The sequence below is a fragment of the Castor canadensis genome, chromosome 18 (genome assembly GCF_047511655.1).
Source record: "Castor canadensis chromosome 18, mCasCan1.hap1v2, whole genome shotgun sequence".
NCBI classification, from domain to species: Eukaryota; Metazoa; Chordata; class Mammalia; order Rodentia; family Castoridae; genus Castor; species Castor canadensis.
The window spans coordinates 10,299,473-10,321,518 of record NC_133403.1 but is presented as its reverse complement, the minus strand read 5'-3'; the positions used below and the strand labels follow the sequence as shown (position 1 = coordinate 10,321,518).

Below are 22,046 nucleotides of genomic sequence, written 5' to 3'. Positions count from 1 at the left end.
TTGCTAAAGGTCTAGCTGTCCCAGCCCCGCAAGAAGTGAAGGTCAGGCATAGCTGGAGGAGAGCAGATGGTGGTGGTCCTGGGGTAACAGAAGTCAAAGACCCCAGGGCCTTTACAGGTACCTGGCCACCTCCACTGTTCCCAAGGCTCTACTGGAACATCACACAGCTCTTCCCCAGCTCTGTAGCTCATCAACAAAGGGTCAGGGGTGCCACGACTGCACAGGGGCTGCCAGAACTCTCAGATGGCCCCGCAACACCATGGACACCCCAGTACCTCGAGGGCACCCCACCACTGGCTTGCAAAGCCCTTGGCAATCTGGAGACTGAGCCTGGATATGCCAAAACATTAGAAACTTAACTTTTCCTCTTTTCTCCTTATTGCTTATTAAAATAAGGAAGTCGATGGCTTTTATGGTTTTCACTTCCTCTCTTAAACCCTCAGAGTCATTAAAAATGAGAAGAAAGTGGTACTAAACCTTCCCTTTACAAATTTGGTAGGAACAGTCAATGAGAAAAATCAAGTCTCTTTTCTTCCAGACCCTAGCTTTTAAGGCCCCAAAAGCCACAAGGCCAAGTAAGTGGTCCAGGAACACCACAAAACGAATCCCATTTTACTCCACCCAAGAGCCTCAAGAGGAGGACAAAGGTCACCCTATTCCAGGCAGCTTACTCTTGCAGAGATTGGATGATGTTAATGTGGCACTGCAAGTACCCTGGGCCTGATGTGCCTGAGACACAACAGCAAATGATGTAGCTGGCTTTCTTTTAGGAGCTACCATGTAGAAAATAAATACTGTACTTTGCCTTACTCCGTTCAGAATGATGCAAATAAATAAATAAATACCATCAACTACAAGCCTATTTATAAGCAAACCAAAATTTATTTCTCACTGTTTTGGAGGCTAAAAGTCTAAGATCAAGGCAGCAGGAGATTCCACATCTGCTCAGGGTCTACTTCCTAGCTCAGAGATGGCACATTCTTGCTGTGTTTTCATATGGCAAGGTGGGCTCTCTGCAATCTCTTTTATAAGGGCACTAGTCTCATTCATGAGGGCTTCACTCTAATGACCTGATCACTTCCATAAGGTCCTACCTCCTGCTACCATCCAAGACCTTGGAAATTAGGATTTCAATGTATGAGTTTGGGGGAAGGGGAGAAACAAGCATCCAATCCATTGAACACCTTTAAAATGTAAGAACTCTGCTAGGTCCCGGAGGACTTGGAAAGAATGGAAGAAGGCCATGGCAGATCCCTAGGCTCCAATGGAGCCCACACTGAGCACCAGCTGAGCCAAGTGGATAAACCACCTGTGCCTACCTAATGATGCATTTCTCCTTAAAATTTCTCGCTAGATGGTTACTATGGTTTAAATATGGATTATTACCTCCACCAAAACTCATGTTGAGGTTTAATTCCTCAAGGACGCAATGTTGGGAGGAGGGGCCTAGTGGGAGTTGTTTGGGTCACGGGGGTACAATTCTCATAAACAGATTAATGGAATCTTGCAGGAGTGAGTTCCCACTCTCTTGGGACTGGATTAATTATCAAAAGAACAAGCTGTTATAAATCAAGGTTACCACCTTGTTTTTCACCTCTTTACACATGCCTGACTCCCTTCCTGCTTTTCTGCCATGCATGGAGTGGTCTGAGGACCTCACCAGAAGCCAAGCAAATGGAGCCTCCTGGTCTTGGACCTTCAACTTCCAGGACTGTGAGCTAAATAAACCTCTTCTCTTTATGTATGTCCCAATGTCAGCATTCTGTTACAGCAAAAAAAAAAAAAAAAAAAAAAAAAAGAAGAAGAACTAAAACAGCAGTATTCAATCAACTGACATCAACTGCATGAAAGGGAGACTTCTTGGGCCCAGACAGGAAGTTGGAGCACCTGACACCCATGGTTCCTCTGAAGCCCCCCCAAGGAAGGCGTCATCCTCTCTAGCTGACAAGAGGCCAAAGGAGAATGAAGTCCCTGACCAAGGGCACACGGGTACAAGGGCCAGGACTCCCAGGTGAATTCAGATCTTCTTCCTTCAGAGCGTTCATTTATTTTTATTTCTATTTTATTTTATTTTTTGGCACGAGGGTTTAAACTGAGGGTCTCACACTTGAGCCACTCTACCAACATTTTTTTTTTTGTGATGGGTTTTTTCAAGATAGGGTCTTGTGAACGATTCACACAGGGTTGTCTTCGAACTACGACTATTCTGATCTCTGCCTCCTGAGTAGCTAGGATTACAGGTGTGAGCCACCTGTGCCTGGCTAAAGCCTTCATTCTTTGCCTAGATTAGATCAACATATAGTGCCTTTAGGCTACTTTGAACATGTTCACCAATACCTCCTGACATGCAGAAAACCTCTTCCTACTCTGTTGTGTATCAGTTGAGCCCAGTGGCACTTTTTAAAAAGGGACCACCTCAAGCCTTTCAAGTGAAGTCAATCTTCAAAATCTTTTCTGCAGCCAAAGCAGCACTTGAGTCAAGTATCCCTATGGGCTGCTCTGTTCCTGGCTCTGCCTGACTGATTCCTGCAATGCAATGGCTGGTGCATGGGGTCTCTCCATCTTCTTTCAGTGTCCTCTCAGCTATGTCTTGGCTAGCCTGGAGATGGCTCCTTGCTTGGGCTCCCCAGTCATGTACTTGACCCTCTGTATACACAGCCAGCCATCTCTGCATCTCCACCCTTTCTTCCCAGCCAGGCCTTGCCCCTTCACACCTCCTAGAAACTGCTCACACCCAACCATAATGTTTACAGCCCTCAAATGTGGGATGGGAAAGGTGGATAGACCGACAGTGTTCTTCCAACAGTTCTGATTTCTCAGGTCCCTTGCCACATAACTTGCTGACAGAGCCTCAAAAAGGTGCACCAGAAGGAGCTATCAATTAATGTTAGTCAACTCCCTGTATAGCTATCCTTATCTCAACCAGCAAAAACACTTGTTCCTTCCTATTATTGCTTATACTCTCTCTTCAACAAAATTAGAGATAAGGGCAAAATAGTTTCTGCTGGGTATTGCGGGGGTGGGGGTGGGAGAGGGAGGGGGTGGAGTGGGTGGTAAGGGAGGGGGTGGGGCAGGGGGGAGAAATGACCCAAGCCTTGTATGCACATATGAATAATAATAAAAAAAAGAGTTGGGAAGGGGAGCTGGGTGCCGGTGGCGCACACCTGTATCCTAGCTACTCAGGAAGCAGAGATCAGGAGGACTGCAGTTCAAAGTCAGCCCACGCGAAGAGTTTGTAAGACTCTACCTCGAAAAAAAATCCATCACACACACACAAAAGGGCTGATGGAGTGGTGTAGGCCCTGAGTTCAAACCCCAGATCAGGAAAAAAAAAAAATGGGAAGAGGGGCTATTTGTCAGAGGCTCAAGCTTAGATTACTAGCTACTCGGGAGGCTGAGATTGGTAAGATCTAGGATCAACTCTCCCAAATAACCAGAGAATAAGGGACTGGAGGTGTGGCTCAAGTGGTACAGTGTATGCTTTGCAACAATGAAGCCCCAAGTTCAAACCCTACTCCCACCAAAAAATAAGTTAGGAAGGGTCAGCTTTGTGGTAGAGCACTTGACTAGCACACATGAGGTCCTGAGTTCAATCCCTAGCACCGGGAAAAAAAAAAGTCAGAGAATCTCTCTTCTGGAGAGTTGCAAAATAAGAGGAGAAATGAAGTCCCTGGATGCTTTCAAAGACCCCTCTGAAGTCTGGAACCAATAATTTCTATTGTGTAATACGATTATGTGGCTGTCTTCCCACCAGACTAAAAAGGACCTGCAGGGAGGGCCTATCTCAGGGTACTTAGCACAGTCACAGTGCCTGACACAGCAAGTACCCCAATATGTGTTTGCCAACAACTGATCAAGGTCCCCTCCACCCAGGGAGTCACCCTGTGTCTGCTCCCATGTGATTAACATCACTGCTCAGCCCCTCTGTCAACCACTTGACCTCGGGTGGGTTATTTTCGGACATGTGTCTCACTCACCCTCAAACCCAATCAGTGGGAGGCATATAATTGTGATAATTATCTTACCCTAGCCACTTCATAAGAATGTTTCAAGGGCTCATGAAACAGCCTCCATGAAAGTCATATTTACTATACAAATGGAGTGTCCCAGTCTTGCCACTCCCAGCACAGACAGATGTGTTTATGAACTTGCCAGTTGCTCTTCCCTTGGGCACCAAACACCCTTCAAGGCTACAGTCATTTCGCAAGGTCACAGCAGCAGGAGTCAGAATCCAAAACAGCTAATTATCAGGTCCCAGTCTGAGAATTCAGAATGCTCTCTAAGGCTAAGCAGGGAAGGGCCAAGTGCCAGCAAAGAAGGAAATATAACCAGTCAGGTGATCTCCAAAGCCAGTAAGTTTCATTCCTGGGCACCTGTATCATTAAGCCCCGGAAAATCCACCACCACTTAGATGGGACTGAGTGGGATCAAGCCAGAATAGGGAAGGGTCTAACTAAGCAAATTAAAACTTTAAGATGGAGTCTCATTTTGCCTTTGTTCCCAAGACACAGACAGACCTTCATGCATCATCATTAATCAGCAAACACTGATAGAGGGCCCAGAGTGTGGCATGTCCTATGGGATGTCACAACAGGACATACAAGACCTTGTCTTAAGAATCTCATTGCCCTAAAGGAGGAAGCCAGACAGACTCAAGATTAACAGGAAATAGTTGCAAACATACTGTTAAAGAAAGATACACAGGGGAAGATGCTTTGGCATTATAAAGGTCTTGTTTTTTGTTCCTTGGTTTTTGATATTTTTCTTCTTTTTTTGTATTTTTGTTCTTGGGCAGGGAGGGATCTATTTTTTTGAGGCAGCATTTCACTATATAGCTCAGGCTGGCCTCCAACTCACAATCCCTCTACCTCAGCCTCCTGAGTGCTTGGATTGTAGGCATGCACCATCATATCCAGCATGTTCACTGGTTTTTTAAGTGCAAGGCCCTTGGAGATAAGCCTTTTCCCAAGTCCATGAAAAAAGCAGAATGTCCCTGAAGACACTGCTAGGCACATGGTAGATGCTTGATAAATACCTCAGAGTGATTAGAAAGGGAGAGGTGGTTGTCTTGGCAAAAAGAAAGGTAGGCATGCACCAAGATGAAGAGAAAAGATACAGAAAAAGCTGTGTTAATGATACTTTTAGGGCTGGGGATATTATTTGGTGGTAGAGCTCTTGCGAGACCCTAGGTTTGATTTCTAGCTTGTTTTTGTCTAGGGCCAGCCTCAGACCTCAATTCTCCTGCCTATGGTCCCTGCATAGCTGGGACCATGGGCGTGCATTACTACACCCAGCTTGTTGGCAGAGATGGTGCTTTACTAACTTTTTTGCCCGAGCTAGAGTCAAACTTCAGTCCTCCTGATCTCAATCTCCTGAGTAGCGGAGGATATATAGGCATATACTACCACACCCAGCATAATTTCTAAATTTAAAGAAAAAAATTAAAGGTCAATGAAAAGGACCTTAGCAATGACCTAATTCAACCCCTAACTTTTTAGAAGAGTGGAAAGCTGTGGCACCCCAAGAAGCATTAGTTGTGTTTCTCCTGCTACCCACCTCAGTGCTGTTTTGGCCAGCCTGCTTAACACTACTCCTACTTTACTCAAGTTCTTCCCCAAGCATGGCTGAAGAAGGCTAGCACTAGCGTCCTCTTTCCCTTTCCTCTGCCCCATAAGGGGCTCACTAGGTATGATGGGCTGAACTGAGTCTCCTCAAATTTCAAGTTGATGTCCTCACTCCCAGATCATCGACTGTATCTAGACACAGGCCTTTCAAGAAGTGATTAAGTTAAAATGGGGTCATCAGAGTGGGGGTCATCTAATCTGACTGATGTCTTTGTAAAAGGGGAAATTTGGACACAAAGAGACACCAGGGAGGAAAGACCATGTGAAGAGGCAGCAAGAAGGTGACCTTTCCAAGTCAAGGAGAGTGGCTCAGAAGGGACCCTGCCAGGACCTTGATCTTGGTCTTTCAGCCTCCAGAAGTATAAGAAAATAAATATCTGGTGTTTTGTCCACCCAATCTATGGTATTTTGTTATGGGACAGCCTTGATAGACTAATATGTTGGGCTACTTTAAGACTTTGGTCACTGGGCGCTGGTGGCTCATGCCTATAATCCAAGCTACTCAGGAGGCAGAGATCAGGAGGATCATGGTTCAAAACCAGCCCGGGCAAAAAGTTAGCAAGACCCCCCCGCCCCATTCTTATCTATAAACCTGGCATGGTGTCTCATCCCAGCTATGTGGGAATCAAAAATAAAAGGATCAAGGTCTAGGCTGGTATGGGCAAAACATGAGACCCTATTCCAAAAATAACTAAAGCATAAAGGACTGCGGGCTCAGCTCAAGTGGTAGAGCACCTGCCTAGCAAGATCGAGGCCCTAAGTTCAACCCCAGTACCACCAGAAAAAAATTTAAAAAAGACTGTGGGCATGAAATCCAAAGAAATAGTGCCATTACTAATAGGTGTTTTCCAAAAGAGAACACACCTGTTAAGAATCAGAGATGGGGAGTTAAGGATGAGAGTGCTGCCTCAGGGAACTTCAAAACCATACTTGAGTGAAATACGTCAGGCACAGGAAGACAAATATTGTAGGATTCTATTTACATGAGATGCCTACAACAGCCAAATTCATTAAGACAAAAAGTGGGACAGTGGCTACCAGGGACCAGAGGTAGAGGAAATGAGTTATTGTTTAATGGGTACAGAATTTCAGTTTAGAAAGATGATAAAAGTTCTAGAAACAGGGATGGGGTGTAGCTCAGTGGTAGAGCATATACTTAGTTTAAGCCCAAGCCCCTGAATCACTCCCCACAACCAAAAACAAACAAACAAACAAACAAACAAAATTTCTTAGACTTGTGCTGGTTACACAACAATGTGATGTATTTAAGTACATCACCAAACTGGATACTTAAAGATGATTAAAGTGAGGACTGGGAGAGGCTGGGATGTAGCTCAGTGGTACAGCACTTGCCTAGCATGCACGAGGCCCTGGGTTCGATCCCAGCACCAAAAAAAGAAAAGACAAAATAAACAAATAAAGTGAGGACTGGGGATGTAGCCAGGAGCAAAGCACTTGTCTAGCAGTGCAAAGTCCTAGGTTTGATCCCTAACACTCCCCTCCAAAAAACATGAAATTTTACATTTTGTTATATATATGTTACCACACTAAAAAAGCAATAAACCTATAGTGTGTTACGTGAGTAACATATTTCAATTAAAATGACTACGTTTTTCTTTTTTTTTTTTTCTAGTTATTTAGATTTAAGTTTTACTGGGTTCATTGCTTACCATTATTTCTGATATGTTGTGTCTTCTCTTTATTTATTTATTTATTTTTTCATTTTTCTTTTATTATTCATATGTGCATACAAGGCTTGGTTCATTTCTCCCCCCTGCCCCCACCCCCTCCCTTACCACCCACTCCGCCCCCTCCCGCTCCCCCCCCCCAATACCCAGCAGAAACTATTTTGCCCTTATCTCTAATTTTGTTGTAGAGAGAGTATAAGCAATAAAAGGAAGGAAAAAGGGGTTTTGCTGGTTGAGATAAGGATAGCTATACAGGGCATTGACTCACATTGATTTCCTGTGCGTGGGTGTTACCTTCTAGGTTAATTCTTTTTGATCTAACCTTTTCTCTAGTTCCTGGTCCCCTTTTCCTATTGGCCTCAGTTGCTTTAAGGTATCTGCTTTAGTTTCTCTGCATTAAGGGCAACAAATGCTAGCTAGTTTTTTAGGTGTCTTACCTATCCTCACCCCTCCCTTGTGTGCTCTCGCTTTTATCATGTGCTCATAGTCCAATCCCCTTGTTGTGTTTGCCCTTGATCTAATGTCCACATATGAGGGAGAACAAACGATTTTTGGTCTTTTGGGCCAGGCTAACCTCACTCAGAATGATGTTCTCCAATTCCATCCATTTACCAGCGAATGATAACATTTCGTTCTTCTTCATGGCTGCATAAAATTCCATTGTGTATAGATACCACATTTTCTTAATCCATTCGTCAGTGCTGGGGCATCTTGGCTGTTTCCATAACTTGGCTATTGTGAATAGTGCCGCAATAAACATGGATGTGCAGGTGCCTCTGGAATGACTACGTTTTTCAAAGAAAAAAATCCCTATATGAAGCTAAGTAGTTGCACTCCAGATAAGGTAAAGAACTCCCGTGAGGGTCATAGCCCTTTGAGCCTTGCTCTGATAGGCAGCAGTGTCAGTCAGAATTGTTTAGACCTGAGAATGCTTCCATGATGCTCGTTTATTCACTCTGAAGGCGGATCCCTCTCAAACCACAAGGGTAATCTGCAGCCATGGCCTCCCACACTACCAGTTCCTTTCCCAAGCGGGCTCAATAGTGCTTGCCTAGACTCCTTGTCCTGGTGGGGGCAGCAGTCACATACACAGGCCCTCCTGGCCACAGGACTCCCAACCAATGAAGAGATATGGCTCTGAAACCTAGAAGCAACAACTTAGGCAAAAGGGAGTCACAGGGGAGGCACATCCCCAGGCCCTGTCAACTTCACAGCACGCTCAGCTCCTTTTTCAGTGGAATGTTTCAGAGAGTTTCATTCTGTTCCAAAAACACACTGGCCTTCTGGAGTCAGGGCACCCTTGTAAAATTGGGTGTAGACTGCTTCCATTCTTTTGGATCTCCCCATTCTGCTTCTGTTTGTGGGGAGGAGTCTGCAGTCAATCCAGAGGCAGCCATAGCTCTGGTCTACAGAGGCAATGATGGAGTCAACAAGAGGCCTGGATGACCCTTTGACAGCCCCAAGGTCACTTACTCAAACTAGTTGCCTGTCTAGTCAATCACCCAAGGGAAAAACAAAGAAGTAATCATTGTGGAATGATCACTTGTCACTTGGAATCCAAAGGACAAATGAAGTTGCTCAATAAAAAGGTGAAACACCGGACAGTAACTCGTATGAAAGGCCACAGAGAAACAAGATCTGAGAGTAAGGCTAGGTAGGGATGAGGCTCAGCAGCAGAGTACATGCCTAGCATGTACAAAGCTATGGATTCAATCTCCAGCACTGAAAAAAGAAAAAAAAGGGCTCCAAGAAAGGAAAGTTAAGAGTACACTAATGAAGCCCAGTGTGGTAGCACAGGTCCTGTAAATCCCAGCACTCCGGAAGCTAAAGCAGAAAGATCATGAGTTCAAGGCCAGCCTGGACTACAAAGTAAGACCCTGCCTCAAAAGACACAAAACAAACAAAAAGTACACTGATAAAGTAAGAGAGGCAGGTAGCACTCACAGGATGCATCCCATAAGCTATAGAAAGAAGGATCTTCCATATGTGCTATCTGGAAGGCTGAGACAGGAGACTTGGAAATGCGACAGAAATTCTTGTCTCCAAAAAAAAGCACACCAGCCAGGCATGGTGACATGCAAATATAGTCCCAGCTACTGAGGAGGCTGAGGCAAGAGGACCACTTGAGTTGAGTTGAGACCCCCATCTCAAAAAGAAAAGGCACGAAGCCCACGCTAGGACATGGGTGAACACTGAGGATATCACCCTCACAGAAATAAGTCAGTCACAAAAGGACAAATACTGTATGATTCCACTGACTCGAGGTACCAACAGCCATCAAATTCATAGAGACCAAAAAGAGAATGAGGGTTGCCAGGGCACCAGGAACAGTGAAACCAGGAGCTGTTGTGTCAAGAGCCGGGTGCCAGTGGTTCACGCCTATAATCCTTGCTACTTGGGAGGCAAAAATCAGGAGGATTGCAGTTCAAAGCCAGCCCCAAACAGTTCAGGGACTAAACCCTATCTTGAAAAAACCCATCACAAAAAGGGCTAAAAGAGTGGCTCAAACTATAAGAACTCCTGCCTAGCAAGTATGAGGCCATAAGTTTAACACCCCCCCCCAAAAAAAAAAGAGGACAGAGTTTCAATGGTGGTGATGACTGTCCAATGTGAATGTACTCAAGGCTAAGAACTGTATGCTTAAAAATGGTCAAAATGGGTTAAGGCAAATTTTTTGTGTATTTTATAAGAAGATTTTTAAATGACTAAAATGGTAAAATACAAGGCTGTCTGTCAGGATGGCTCAAGTTTAACCCCCAGTAACTCTCCATCTTCCTGCCTCAGCCTCCCAAATACTAGGACTACAACAAAAATGGTAATTTTTACATTATGTGTATTTTATCATTAAAATACACATACACAAGCCCAGTGCAATGGTTCATACCTATTATACTAGCTACTCAAGAGATGGAGATCAGAAAGACTGTGGCTCGAGGCCAGCCCAGGCAAAAAGTTCACAAAACTCCACCTCAACCAATAAAAGCTGGGTGTGGTGACACACAACTACCATCCCAGCTACGTGGGTCCAGGCTGGCTGGGGCATAAACATGAGACCCTATTCGAAAAACACCCAAAGCAAAAAGGACTGGGGGATATGACTCAAATGGTGGAGCAACTGCCTGGCAAGTGCAAGGCCGTGAGTTCAAACCCCAGTACCACCAAACACACACACACAGAGTCACTACTTCTCGGGCAGACAGTTTTTTTCCCAATCCTCAGCTGCTGGACTGCTGCTAATAAGCCAAAGAAGCTGGAAGCTTCTGGGATCTCACACCCCTTTAACTTTTCTTGCATCCCTCTTTCCCATTAACTTGTAAGCTCCTAGATGGCAAGGACCAGTCTCCCTCCTTTTCTGTGGCTCACACAGTCCCTAGGGAAGGATCTGCACAGACCAGGGCTCATGACTGTCTGTTACCAACCCCACAGGCAGGTCCTGGGTACTCAGAGCTGAAGGGACCCTGGACTGACGCAGGTGTGCTTTCCATGTGTAGTGCAGTGGGAAGAACACTCAAGGCCACCATGGTGCCAGAAAGACTGGGGCCCTGAATTCACACAGGGGCTGGGATCCCAGCTTTGCTACTTCTTGCTACTTCCTGTTTGCATCCTTATGTATAAATGGGCATCTCCTCCACTGGATGATGGAAGAACTCAGGAGGGACCCTACACTGAAGCCTCTTGTCATCCTGCTCAGCACTGAGCACTGTGTGACAGTTGCAGCTCTTTCCCTGAATCAGCAGCAGTCTTAAAGGGATCTGAAGCTATTAGAAGTCTGCAAAGGGATCTGAAGTTATTAAGAGCCAGGTCTCCATCTTTGCCACTGCAGAACATGAAGATAACTTCCCTCCCCACAATGCTGTTTTCCTCATTGTTCCTTTTCAGGCCAGCAGGCCCCAGGGCCATCTAAAGAACATCATTAAATAGTTCAGACAGAGACAGATGGCTGAGCGGGCACAGCATCCCTCCTTCTCCACCAGCCACATCAGAGGCGATTGCTGGACACAGAGCTAAAATACCTGTGAGTTTTAAAGCCAAAAAGGACCCAAACTCACAGGAAGCAAAACACCAAGAGGAGGCAACCCTACTGTAAACTACATTGGTTCACAGGCTGCCACAAATGTACCCCTTTAGGGAGTGATGTTGATAATGGAGGAGGCAGGTGTGGAGGGCAACAAGTTACTAGAGAAATCTCTGCACCTTCATTGGATTTTGCTGAGAATTTAAAAGTGCTCTGGAAAAAAGTCAACTCTTAAAGAAAAACTGTCTGGGCTGGGAGCGTGGCTTAAGTGATGTACAGCACCTGCTTAGCAAGTTTGAGGCCCTGAGTTCAAACCCCAATACTACCAAAATGAAAGAAAAGGAAATAAAGACAGAAAAAGAAAAAACTGTTTCAGAGAACTATAACTGCCTCTTTTTTTGGAAGTGTTAGGGATTGCTTACATGATAAGCAAGTGCTTTACCACTGAACCACATCCCCAGCCTCATAATTTCTTTTAAATGATGCTGTTTAAATAACCCTAATCATGAAAGATGTCTTGAGGGAAAAAATAAAGACTAACAGGAGAGAGAATTGAGAATATTAACAGAAGGGCCCAAAAAGTTCAAAAAGTTATGAAATTAACTACTCAGCCATTTCCTGAGGAACACACATGCCTCTTGTGATGGGCCTCACTTCCTTGCAATTCCTACTTTTACCTGCTCTGACTTGGCATTAGAGTTTGATTATGTGGTGGGCAACATGGCCACATCTATAGGAGCTGTAGGAAAGGTTCGGCCATACTTTCTGGAATTCCCCACCAGCAAGAGAGTGTTGTTTCAGACTTCAGGTCTCTATGAAAGCTTCTTATATTCTTCACTAATAATACTCTCCAGCACCACTGAGGGCCAGTTCAAGCTGGCTTGCCTGGCAGACAGCTGACCGGACAAGGCTTGTGTCCAATAACCACAGGGCAATCCTCCAGGCTCCACAGAGGTGATGTGCCTGCAAAGCAGACTTCTGAATTCTACAGCTTCTCATCCCTCCATTAGACACTTAAGGAATGCAGCTGAGCCAGGCCACAGGCAGGTCCCAGCCACACACCACAGCCAATGCCAGTTGCAAATAGAAGATCAGCAACTGAAAGTAACTAAAACAAACAGGACGGAGTGCTGAGCACAAAAAGGCAACACCACAGAGCCAAAAATAGCCTAACTTGTTTTAAGAGGATTCTGACAAACCAACCACATGCACCCCGCCCATCAGCAGCAAAAGAAAACTCAATGAAGCAGAAAACTGGATCAGCTCAACAAAGACAAGGACTCCAAGAGATTCTTGATAGCCTCACCCCCCCCCACCCCACATAAACCCTAGACCTGCCAACCTACCCACCCTCTCCTTACCCTATTTACAAACTGTGTCTGGATCTCAAACTCTAGTCCCATTATCTCAAAAGCCCATTGGCCTCTGTGTACAGCAAAGAAGTTACTGTACAATCCTATAGTTTAATCGTTTAATCTAAGGGCTGGGGTCTGAACATGGATTGGGAGCCCAAAATAAGCACCTAAAGGTGCTCATCCTTGAGAAGACAAGGAGGCAAGGGTGCATGGAAGGATAGAAAAACAGTGGGTTTGATGCATGGAGGAGCTTGTGGGTGAGTAATGATGGATGAAGCTTCCCATCAGAGCCAGGCAGTTCAGAATGGGTGTGGCTCTGCTTCAGCACCAGATAAAATCTTCATCCCATTGATTTTCGGTGGCCCACTGAGTGAGAACTGCCTGTCACCTCACTTCCTTCTAATTCTTATCTACACCTGCTCGGACTTGCTAACAAGAGAACCTGATACTTCCAAGCCCTGAAAGCAGCTTGCACATCTTGGGTTCCTCAAACATGCCAGATAATCCCTCCACGACAGGAAAGGTGCAGTAGAGGCTGATCCTGTGCACAGATCAGCCCCCACTGAAAGGATCTGATGTAGGTGGTGGAGATGACTGCCTTTATACCCTCCTCACGTACAGCATGGAGAGATCGTAGGGCAAGAAGACGACAGGGCATCTCCCTCCCAGCACACAGGCTGTTATTTCCACAAGAAGCATGTGCTCTAGAACCAAGGAACAAACCACCTGCCATCCCCCCATGCCACCCCCCTCCCCAACTGATCCCATTCCAAACACTGAAACTGCCTTCAAGAGGAAGGGGTGGTGGTGGTGGTGGAGCTTAGTTCAGGAGCAGGAGCAGCAGGAATCACACAACAGCACTTGAAAATCACTCAAAAAAGTATCCATTTCTCCCTCTGCCAAGTTCCTCTTTGGTTTCCCCTACTCCCTTAAAAGAATCTGCACAAATGCAAGTACCCACCTGTGTCTCCATGGAAAGTGCTGTCCCCATCACTGGGCCAGATCTGCCCCGTCTTTCGGACACCCACGATGGTAGCCTCAGACACCACGACCTGGCACTGCCGGTGCCTTTTTTGACACTGCGGCGTGGGGGGACTGCTGCTGTCGAAGGACTGCTGAGAGTTCTGCGAGGGTGAACGGCTCTTGTCCCGGAACACGCGGTAGGTGGTGGGACTCGGGGACACGCGGCTGGATTGGCCAGAGGAGAAGTCCTCCTCACTGGAGGTGAGGTTCTCGTTGGAGCTGCAGTCCGGGGTGTAGCCACCTCCACTGTCCTCAAAACTGCGAGGGGAGTACGACCTGCGGGGCCAAGTCAAGCGCTTCTCCTGCTCCGAGGTGCTCTGGCTACGCAGGAGCGGGCCCTTGCCCTCGCCTTCCACCATCATGCCCCCGACATAGATGCTCTGGTAGGGCTGGTACTCCAGGGGCGGCCAAGGGGGCCTGCTGCCGCCATTGGCATTGATCAGGTTGTCCTTCAGAAAGCGGGGGTTCAACTCGACGTCCTCATAGTCACCGTCGAGTCCGCAACTGCTCTCAGAGGAGCGTCCGCGGTAATGGGGTCTGGGAGCATCCCCCAGGCTCTGCCCAGCGCTTTGCTGGGACTTCTTGCGCTCCATTTGCATGGCCTGGCTGCCCAGGGAACTGATCCGGTCCGATACCTCTTTGTCGTTGACCTTCACCAGGCCGCGCTCGTGGTGAAACTCTACGTTCACGTAAAAAGGCTTTTCAGTATCCGCCGCGGCAGGCTGGCCATGGCCTTTGCGGATCTTCTCGAAGTTGGACCTGAGCGCCGCCACGCTGGTGGGGGGTCCTCGGTCGTCCCGGTCTGCGGGAGCAGCGGCCCCGGGTCTGCGGGCGGCCGCCGGCCGGGCCTTGCCCGGAGACCCTTCTCCGTCGGGCCGAGCATCAGGCTCTTCGGGCGGTGGCGGATCAGTGCCGTCGGCGGGCAAGGGCGGCGGGCGCGTTGCGGGAGCGCGGGGCTCGGCAGCGCCGTCGGGGGGCTGCGCCGCGCGCCGGAAGCCCCAGCGCTGCCGGTCATAGCTCTTCTTCTCCTTGGCCAGGAGCGTCTGCAGGTAGATCATGCGGAAGCGCTCCTGGTTCACCTCCTGCTCCAGGCGCCGAATGGAGGCCTTGCAGCGCTCCAGTTCCTGCTCGATGTCACCCACAGAGCGCAGCTCCATGCGCGGCGGCTCCGAGTCCGGGAACTGCGCCTTCCACGCCTCGGCGAAGCCCACGGGGTCCACCATGGCGCGGCTTGCCTCACCTGGGCCGCTGGGCTGAGCACGAAGCCCGCCTCAGCGGGGGCACGGAGACCTCGCCAGGCCTAGCCCAGGGCGCCAGGCGGCCCCCATGGCCCGTAGCAGCGGTGACTGCGAACAATGCCCGCCCCGCTCCCGGGTGGCAGGTGAGGCGGGAGGCTTGGCTACCCCTGGCGGCGGATGGCGCGGGGCGGGACGCGCGCGTGGGGGCGGGGCGCGCGGGCGGGGGCAGGGCGGGGGGCTGCGCGCGCTGCTATTGTGTGCGGGGCTCCTCCGCGCGCGCGGAGCGGCGCGGGGCGGGCACTGCCCTCCGCTCGCCTCGGCCGCCGCTAGCCCATGGCCGCGGCCCGCGCGCTCCTCTCCTCTGGCTCCCACGCTCCCCGCACCCCAGCTACCGCCACCCCCTTCGTGGGCGATGCGCTCCGCCGGGCCGGCTCTCGCAGCGCTCCCGCCCGGCCCGCAAACGGCGCCGCAGGAAGGGGAGGGCCGGGGGGCGGTGGCCGTGGCGCGGCTGACGGGGGGGGGCCGGACACGCCTCTTAAAGGGGCCGCTCCCCCACCGAACCGCTGTCCTTCCTTGGTCCCTGCACTCTTAGGGAAACTGAGGCCACCACGGCGGCGGGAACATAGCTGTCCCATTCTCAGTCCACGGTTGTCCCATCAGAAGGACACCGGACCAGCTGATTTAGAGAGACCCTTCCAAAGCCGAGGCCGTTCCCAGTTCCACGCACCTACTATTCCTGGCTCATTTCCTCACAGCCAGGTCACTCATTGGCGTCTCGGCTGAGCGCGCTAGGGAATACCCATCTCGACCCAGTCCGGAGAGGAATCGGCCAAGGGAGGTCACCCAATGAGACAGACAGGGCCAGACTGGATCACCGATGCCAGCAGCCCGTGTGCCAACAAGCCTCCTGTGTTGTGGACTTGGGTGGGTAATGAAACAACTACTGCCATATGGGATTGTCCACAGAAACACCTAACACTAAGTAATAAATAGGAATTTCTCCTTTAGGTCACTCAACTCCACTTATCCTTTCCCGCATGCTGGGTTCTGTATTTGTCGCAGGACTTCTGAACTCCAGAGGCCGGTGTAGGTTTCCAGGATCTACCTGATGCAGCACTTACCCAATTAGTCTCCCTCTGAAGAGGTCACCAACCTCCACCATGGTCACAGGACCGAATGGAAGAAAGGGCAGCCCAGAGCAGGTAGTAAAAGGGAAATCTTTGATGGTTCTCCAGGGAAGCCCAGAGATCTGAGACACAGGGCAGAGGGTATTCTCTGTAGGGAGTCTAATGAATACAAAATGATAATACCCAACCCAGCCTGCCCAGTGAGGGGAAAGAAAACAACATTTGGCAATCAAAGAACTGGGTTTGAGTGCAAACCACTTCTTCATCTCTGTGCCTCAGTCTCCTGAACATTGAAATGAGAACAAAAACGTCTGCTTTCAAAAGCTGTTATTCCGCATGGATACGAGTGGTTACTATGCCTTTCCCCCAGTTCCAGCGCCACCAGAGTAGATGCCTGGTCCAGTTTAGGGAAAACTAAACCAGAGCTAACTGCCAGACTGGCCAGGCTCCACTTCAGGTCTCCCCAACCTAGAGCTGAATGACCTTGGTAATTCCCTTCTCCTTTCTGGGTTTCACTTTTGTCCTCATCTGAAAAACGTTGTGAGCATCTTGCTTAAAGGGCCCAAATGGGGCAAACAAAACAAGCCTGGATATATGGCATGTGGAGTTCAATCTATGATTGTCTAAATGTTAGCTGCAGAGTGGAGAGCCCTTGGGATCCATCTTCAAGGCTCCACCCGGGCTGCACAGCTCACTGCCGCCCTCTGCAGGTCTCTCTAATCTCCTGCGCTACTTGTTTCCGTGAACATCTGGCTGGCAAGCTAAAAACATCCTATTTTTGCAGAGGATGAAACTGAGATGCAAGTAGTGCCAATGACCTTGGGGCTGGTGGAACACAGAGGGACAGGAATCCCAGAAGTGCAATAGTGAGCTGTGTTCTCACATTTAGAAGATTCTCCTTTCTAATGGGTATAATAAATCTTGACCTGGGCTGGGGATGTGGCTAAGTGGTAGAGTACTTTAGCATGTGCCTGGCCCTTGATTCATTCACCAGCATGGAAAAAAAGCCAGGTATAGTGGTTCAGAACTGTAATTCCATTTACTTGGAGGCAAAGGTAGTAGGATGGAGAGGTTTGAGGCCATTCTGGGCAAAGTTAGCAAGACCCTATCTCAAAAAAAAAAAATATATATATATATATACACACACAGCCAGGCACCTATAGCTTACATCTGTAATCCTAGCTACTCAGGAGACAGAGATCAGTAGGATCACAGTTCAATCCAGCCCTGCGCAAATAGTTCACAAGACCCTATCTCAAGCATGAGGCCCTAAGTTCAAACCCCAGTGCAAGTGGTAGAGGATGAGGCCCTGAGTTCAATCCCTAGCACCACAAAGAATAAAAGACCCTATAGGGTCATGATCAACACTATCTGCCTTCTCTAAATGATCTGCTCAGGTCACCCAGTGGGGACCCGGCAAAATGAGAACCCAGGCCTCCTGAATCCCGTTCCCTGGCCATTAGCAAAACAATTCCCAAAGTTTTTTCTCCTTTACTGACTGGCACCATCCTCAGGACTTCCATAAAAGTTCTCCCACCCTAAGCCTCAGGTCCTTTTCTCCACAGCTTTCTCTCTCTCACCCTCCTTCCTCCCTCCCTCCCTCCCTCCCTCCCTCCCTCTCTCCTGCAGAGCTTTCTCTTTCCCCTTGTGAGGGAAGGTGTAAGGAGGGACATGGGTTCCAGACATATATTATACTCTATAATATATGTGTCTGTCATTCAGTGTCTGTCCCAGCTAGATCTGGGATAGACATTTGTCCTATTCCTGTGTCCCCAAGTACTCAGCATATATCGTGGTCAAATGAGGATATGTGTGTGACCTGGAGGAGGGTATAGCCCAAAGAAAAACACACACACATTCACCTTTGTGTGTATGTGTGTCCATGTATGTGCACAAATGATAAAAGAGTCAGAGCTGGGCCAGAGCAGAGATGTGTGTATCCTTGGGGAATCCAGGAAGAGGCAGAGGGCTGGGGAAGGTTTGCCTGGGCTGGTGACACCTGAGTTGGTGTTATGGGCAAGGAACAGATAGGCAAAGACAAGGAGACTAGGAGACTTCAAAGTTGTATGTATGTTTGAGGAACAACCAGGTTAGGAGACAAGGGTGGTGAGGGCAGTAGGATGTGAGATCAGAGGCCTTTTAGGCATGTAAGATATTTAGATTTCATTCTATGAGACCTGTTGAAAGTATCCTAGAAATGGAGGAGTGAAGATAAAGGAGAATAATGGAGGGGGTGAATTCAACTATGATACATGGTAAGAACTTTTGTAAATGTCATAATGTACCCCCAGTATAACAATAATATGATAATAAAAAGGGGAAAAATAAAGTGGTTAAATAAAGAAGTTTAGGTTTCATTATAAATAAAAGTCACCAAAATGTTTTAAGTCTGCTCTGTCCAATAGAACTTTCTACCACAATGAATATCTCCTATGATCTGTGTTGAACATTACAGCAACCACTAGCTTCCTCATGTGATTACTGGGCACCTAAAATGTGACTTTGGCTGTAGGAGAACTGAAGTCTTAGTTTAATTTAACCTTAACTAATTTAGTTTTAAATAGCCACAGTGACTGCCAGATTGGTAAACATAGTAAGCAGAGGATGGCATGCTTGGATTTATTGCTGGGAGAATTGGAGAAGTTGGAAGTGGGAGCAGGGTGAGTGCTAGGTCCATGTCTGTGGCAGTTGTCCAAAGTGGAAGATGTTGGTGACGTAGACTAGAGATAAAGGACCCTAGATACAGAGGACCATTTTAGAAGTGGGGCTTGTAGAACATGAAGATAGATTGAGTAGGGGAATGAGGGAGAACCAGCCACAGGACTGACAGTGGAACACTGTCCGCAAGGGGCAAGCAGAGGTGCCCATGTGAAGCTTCAGGTACCCATTGCCCATCCACAGGAAGGAGTCAGATGGACAGATGGTGAATCTGTAGCACAAGGAACATTCAAGACCACAGATAGAAATTGGACTGTTGTCAGTGAACAGCTGCTGTTTGTTGCTATGGGGCTGAAGAGTTTCCCCCTGCCAGCAGGGCACTGGGTAGAGAAGGGGCAGGGGCTGGACTAGGAAAGAAAGTAGAGGTGAAGGGATTGGCCACGAAAGTAACAGGGACTTAGGAGTCCAAGGGAGATAGACTAAGCGAGGAGGAGACAGAACCCCTATGCCAGTAGCTGCTGTATCCTTGGGAAGAACACTGGCTGAATCTAGCACCGTCCTAAGGCCAGCAGGGCTAAGGTAGTCAGTCCCTGCAGTCTGGCTGGAGAGGCTGGAAGGTGACTAGGCCCAAATGTGTCCACAGGGTTTAGCAAACAGGGGGGACTTCACTTAGGGCTCCACAACTGTTTGTGAATAGTGACATTGTCTTTCTCATTATGCCTTTCTGAATTCAAAATGAAAATGTAGTCTGTCTTTTATAATTAAAAACAATAGATGTTTTTGTTTTTATTTTTTAGAGCTTTGTTGAGGTATAATTGACATACAATAAGCTGTGCCAATTTAAAGGGTGCAGTTTTGTGAGCTTTGACATCTGTGTATTCTGTAAAACATTCACCACAAATAAATAACACATATTTCCATCACCTGTAATATATGTTATGGTCTTAAATCTCAAAACTAAGGGCTGGAGGTGTAGCTCAAGTGGAAGAGTGCCTACCTGGCAAGCATGAAGTCCTGAGTTCAAACCCCAGAACAACCACACACAAAAAAGTTAAATCTCAAAACTAAAATGGGGCAGGGGAGGTGGGATTTTTGGTGATGTTGCCCTTCAGTGTTGCTTCTTCTCTCCTCCTCCCCCACCTCCACCCTGTGCTGGTGATTCAATCCAAGGATTTAAGCATGTCTGGCAAGCACTCTACCACTGAGCTATACCCCCAGCTCCTCCCTAAAATTCATATGTTGAATTTTAATCCTTTGTGTGATGGTATTGAGAGGTGATTAGGTCATAAAGATGAGGCTCTTATGAAGTACTTATGAAAGAACCTCAGAGAGATCTCTTGCTCTCTGTCATGAGAGGATATAATCTGTAGGCCTCCTCAGAACCTTGGTATTGAACGTCCAGCTTCCAAAACTGTGAGTTCTGGGTTGGCAGTATAGCTCAGTGATAGAGGGGTCCTGGGTTGATCTCCAGCAGAAGGTAGGAAGGGGGAGGGAGGGAGGAAGGAAAGAAGGAAGGAGGGAAGGAAGGAAGGAAAGAAGGAAGGAAGGAAGAAAGGAAAGATATGTTGTTTATAAGCCATCCAGACACTGTTTTAGCAGCTCAAATGGACTAAGACAATGCACCTCTTTGAGTCCCTGATTTCACTTTTAGGGACACACCTAGGAATGGAATGACTCATATGACAATTTCCTGTTTCACTTATTAAGGAACTGTACAGGTGCCTTTTTCTAATTCACCCAAAGCTATCATGTAGGTAGGTACAATGGCCCTCCCTGTGAGGGTCTCACAGTTTTCAGAGCTCCCATCTGGGAAGCTCAGCCCTTACCAGCTGCCCAGACTGGAGACCTGTGCAGTTCCACAGATAAAATTTCTTTCCGCTCTCACAGCCATCATTCCAGTGAGGTATAGGGAAATGGTCTCAAAAATGGGTAGTGACCTCCCAAGCTCATGGCAATAAGTGGGGGCCCAGACTTGAGGCCAGACTGCCACACATCCCAGATCAGTGCTTTTGATCATTGTGCCCTCAGGCAGGAGAGCAGGCGGGACACTATAAAAAGGGCAGAACTTTCTGCCTTAAGACCTACTTGAGACCAACTTGGAAGCCTAGATATTTTCTTGCTCTTTCCCTGTCCTGTCTGCATCCCTATCTCCATCCAAAGTAGAGGCTGGAGAGATGCAACCTTCAAGTGGAATGTGGCCATGTAACTCCCTCCCCTCATCTGTCATCCATCATCTGTCATCTGTCAGCCCCAGGGAACCAGGGGCAAGATTAGAAAACTGGGGTCAGCAGTACACTTGTTCTTTATCCTTGGTCTCTTGTGCTGTGCTGGACAGTGCACCTCCCCAGGCCCACATTTGCCTGGCCTGGAGTGGGGCACAGGGGTATCCATAGCACATCTTTGCCAAGTGACAAGTCCTCACTGGAACTGTTGACCACGTTCCTAGTGCAGGGTGGGGGCTCTTCCTTCCAGGCCCCTCCTCAGTAGAAACGCTGCCTGACTTCTGCAGAATTAATTATTGATGAGGCTCCTGAAGCCCGAGCAATCCCAGCGGAATCTCCTGACTGCTATTTGCAGTCTTTGCAGGGAAAGGAGGGGCTGGGATGAGACCAGCTTACTCCTGAAGGCATGGCCGGTGAGATGGTCCAGGCTGTGGCTAGAGGCCCATAGGACTCCTCAGCCAGGAATGTCCCCTACCTGCAAGTAATAAGGAGCACAGGTCTGCTTTGCCTCCCAGCTCACTACATCATATGTCCCAGGAGGCTGGGGTGGGCAGGCTGATTAAAAGTCCTGCCCACAGCAACCCAGGGCAGAAGCCCTCCACCTGCTTAGGACATAATCTCAGACACGTGGCTGGTGGCCCTGAGTGCCAGAGAGGCACCCAGACTAGGAGGCTGGGAAGGATCTGTGCTGCCACGAAGGAGGCAGCATGACGGCCACACTTCCCGTCTGCCCATCAGCTTCTCTCAGGGGAAGGCCCAACATATGGGAGGTGACATGGGGAGGCCACAACAGATGGCAGAGAAGTCCCTGGAGCTGTTGGGAGGGGGCCCTACCTCAGGGCAGTGCCTAAATGTGGGCTTCTCACCCAAAAGAAGGGCTCTCTGAGCTGTGTTTCTTCTTCTGACAACTACCCTCCCCTCCCCGAGTGCAGTGCCTTCTCTCATTCCTGCCCTGGGCCTCCTCCTCTCTATGGTGTCCCCCAGGCTTAGCATTCCTTGTCTACTTGCCACTGAATCCAGAGGTCCAGGACTATGAGAGTTGGATGGAGCTGCCTCCTGGTCCCAGCCTACATGGCCCCAGGGACTACATCTCTCT

At 48.3% G+C, this 22,046-nt stretch overlaps 1 protein-coding gene across 1 annotated transcript in view; it reads right to left on the bottom strand.

Annotated features, from left to right (window-relative positions):
* Positions 1-15,141, bottom strand: part of Bcr (BCR activator of RhoGEF and GTPase) — a 147,387-nt gene extending 132,246 nt beyond the window's left edge. The window contains exon 1 of the mRNA XM_074060677.1: positions 13,644-15,141. Within this exon, the coding sequence (XP_073916778.1) occupies positions 13,644-14,928 (1,285 nt within the window). The 5' untranslated portion in view covers positions 14,929-15,141. The remainder of the gene's footprint in view (positions 1-13,643) is intronic.
* Between the last annotated feature and the right edge of the window lie 6,905 nt (positions 15,142-22,046).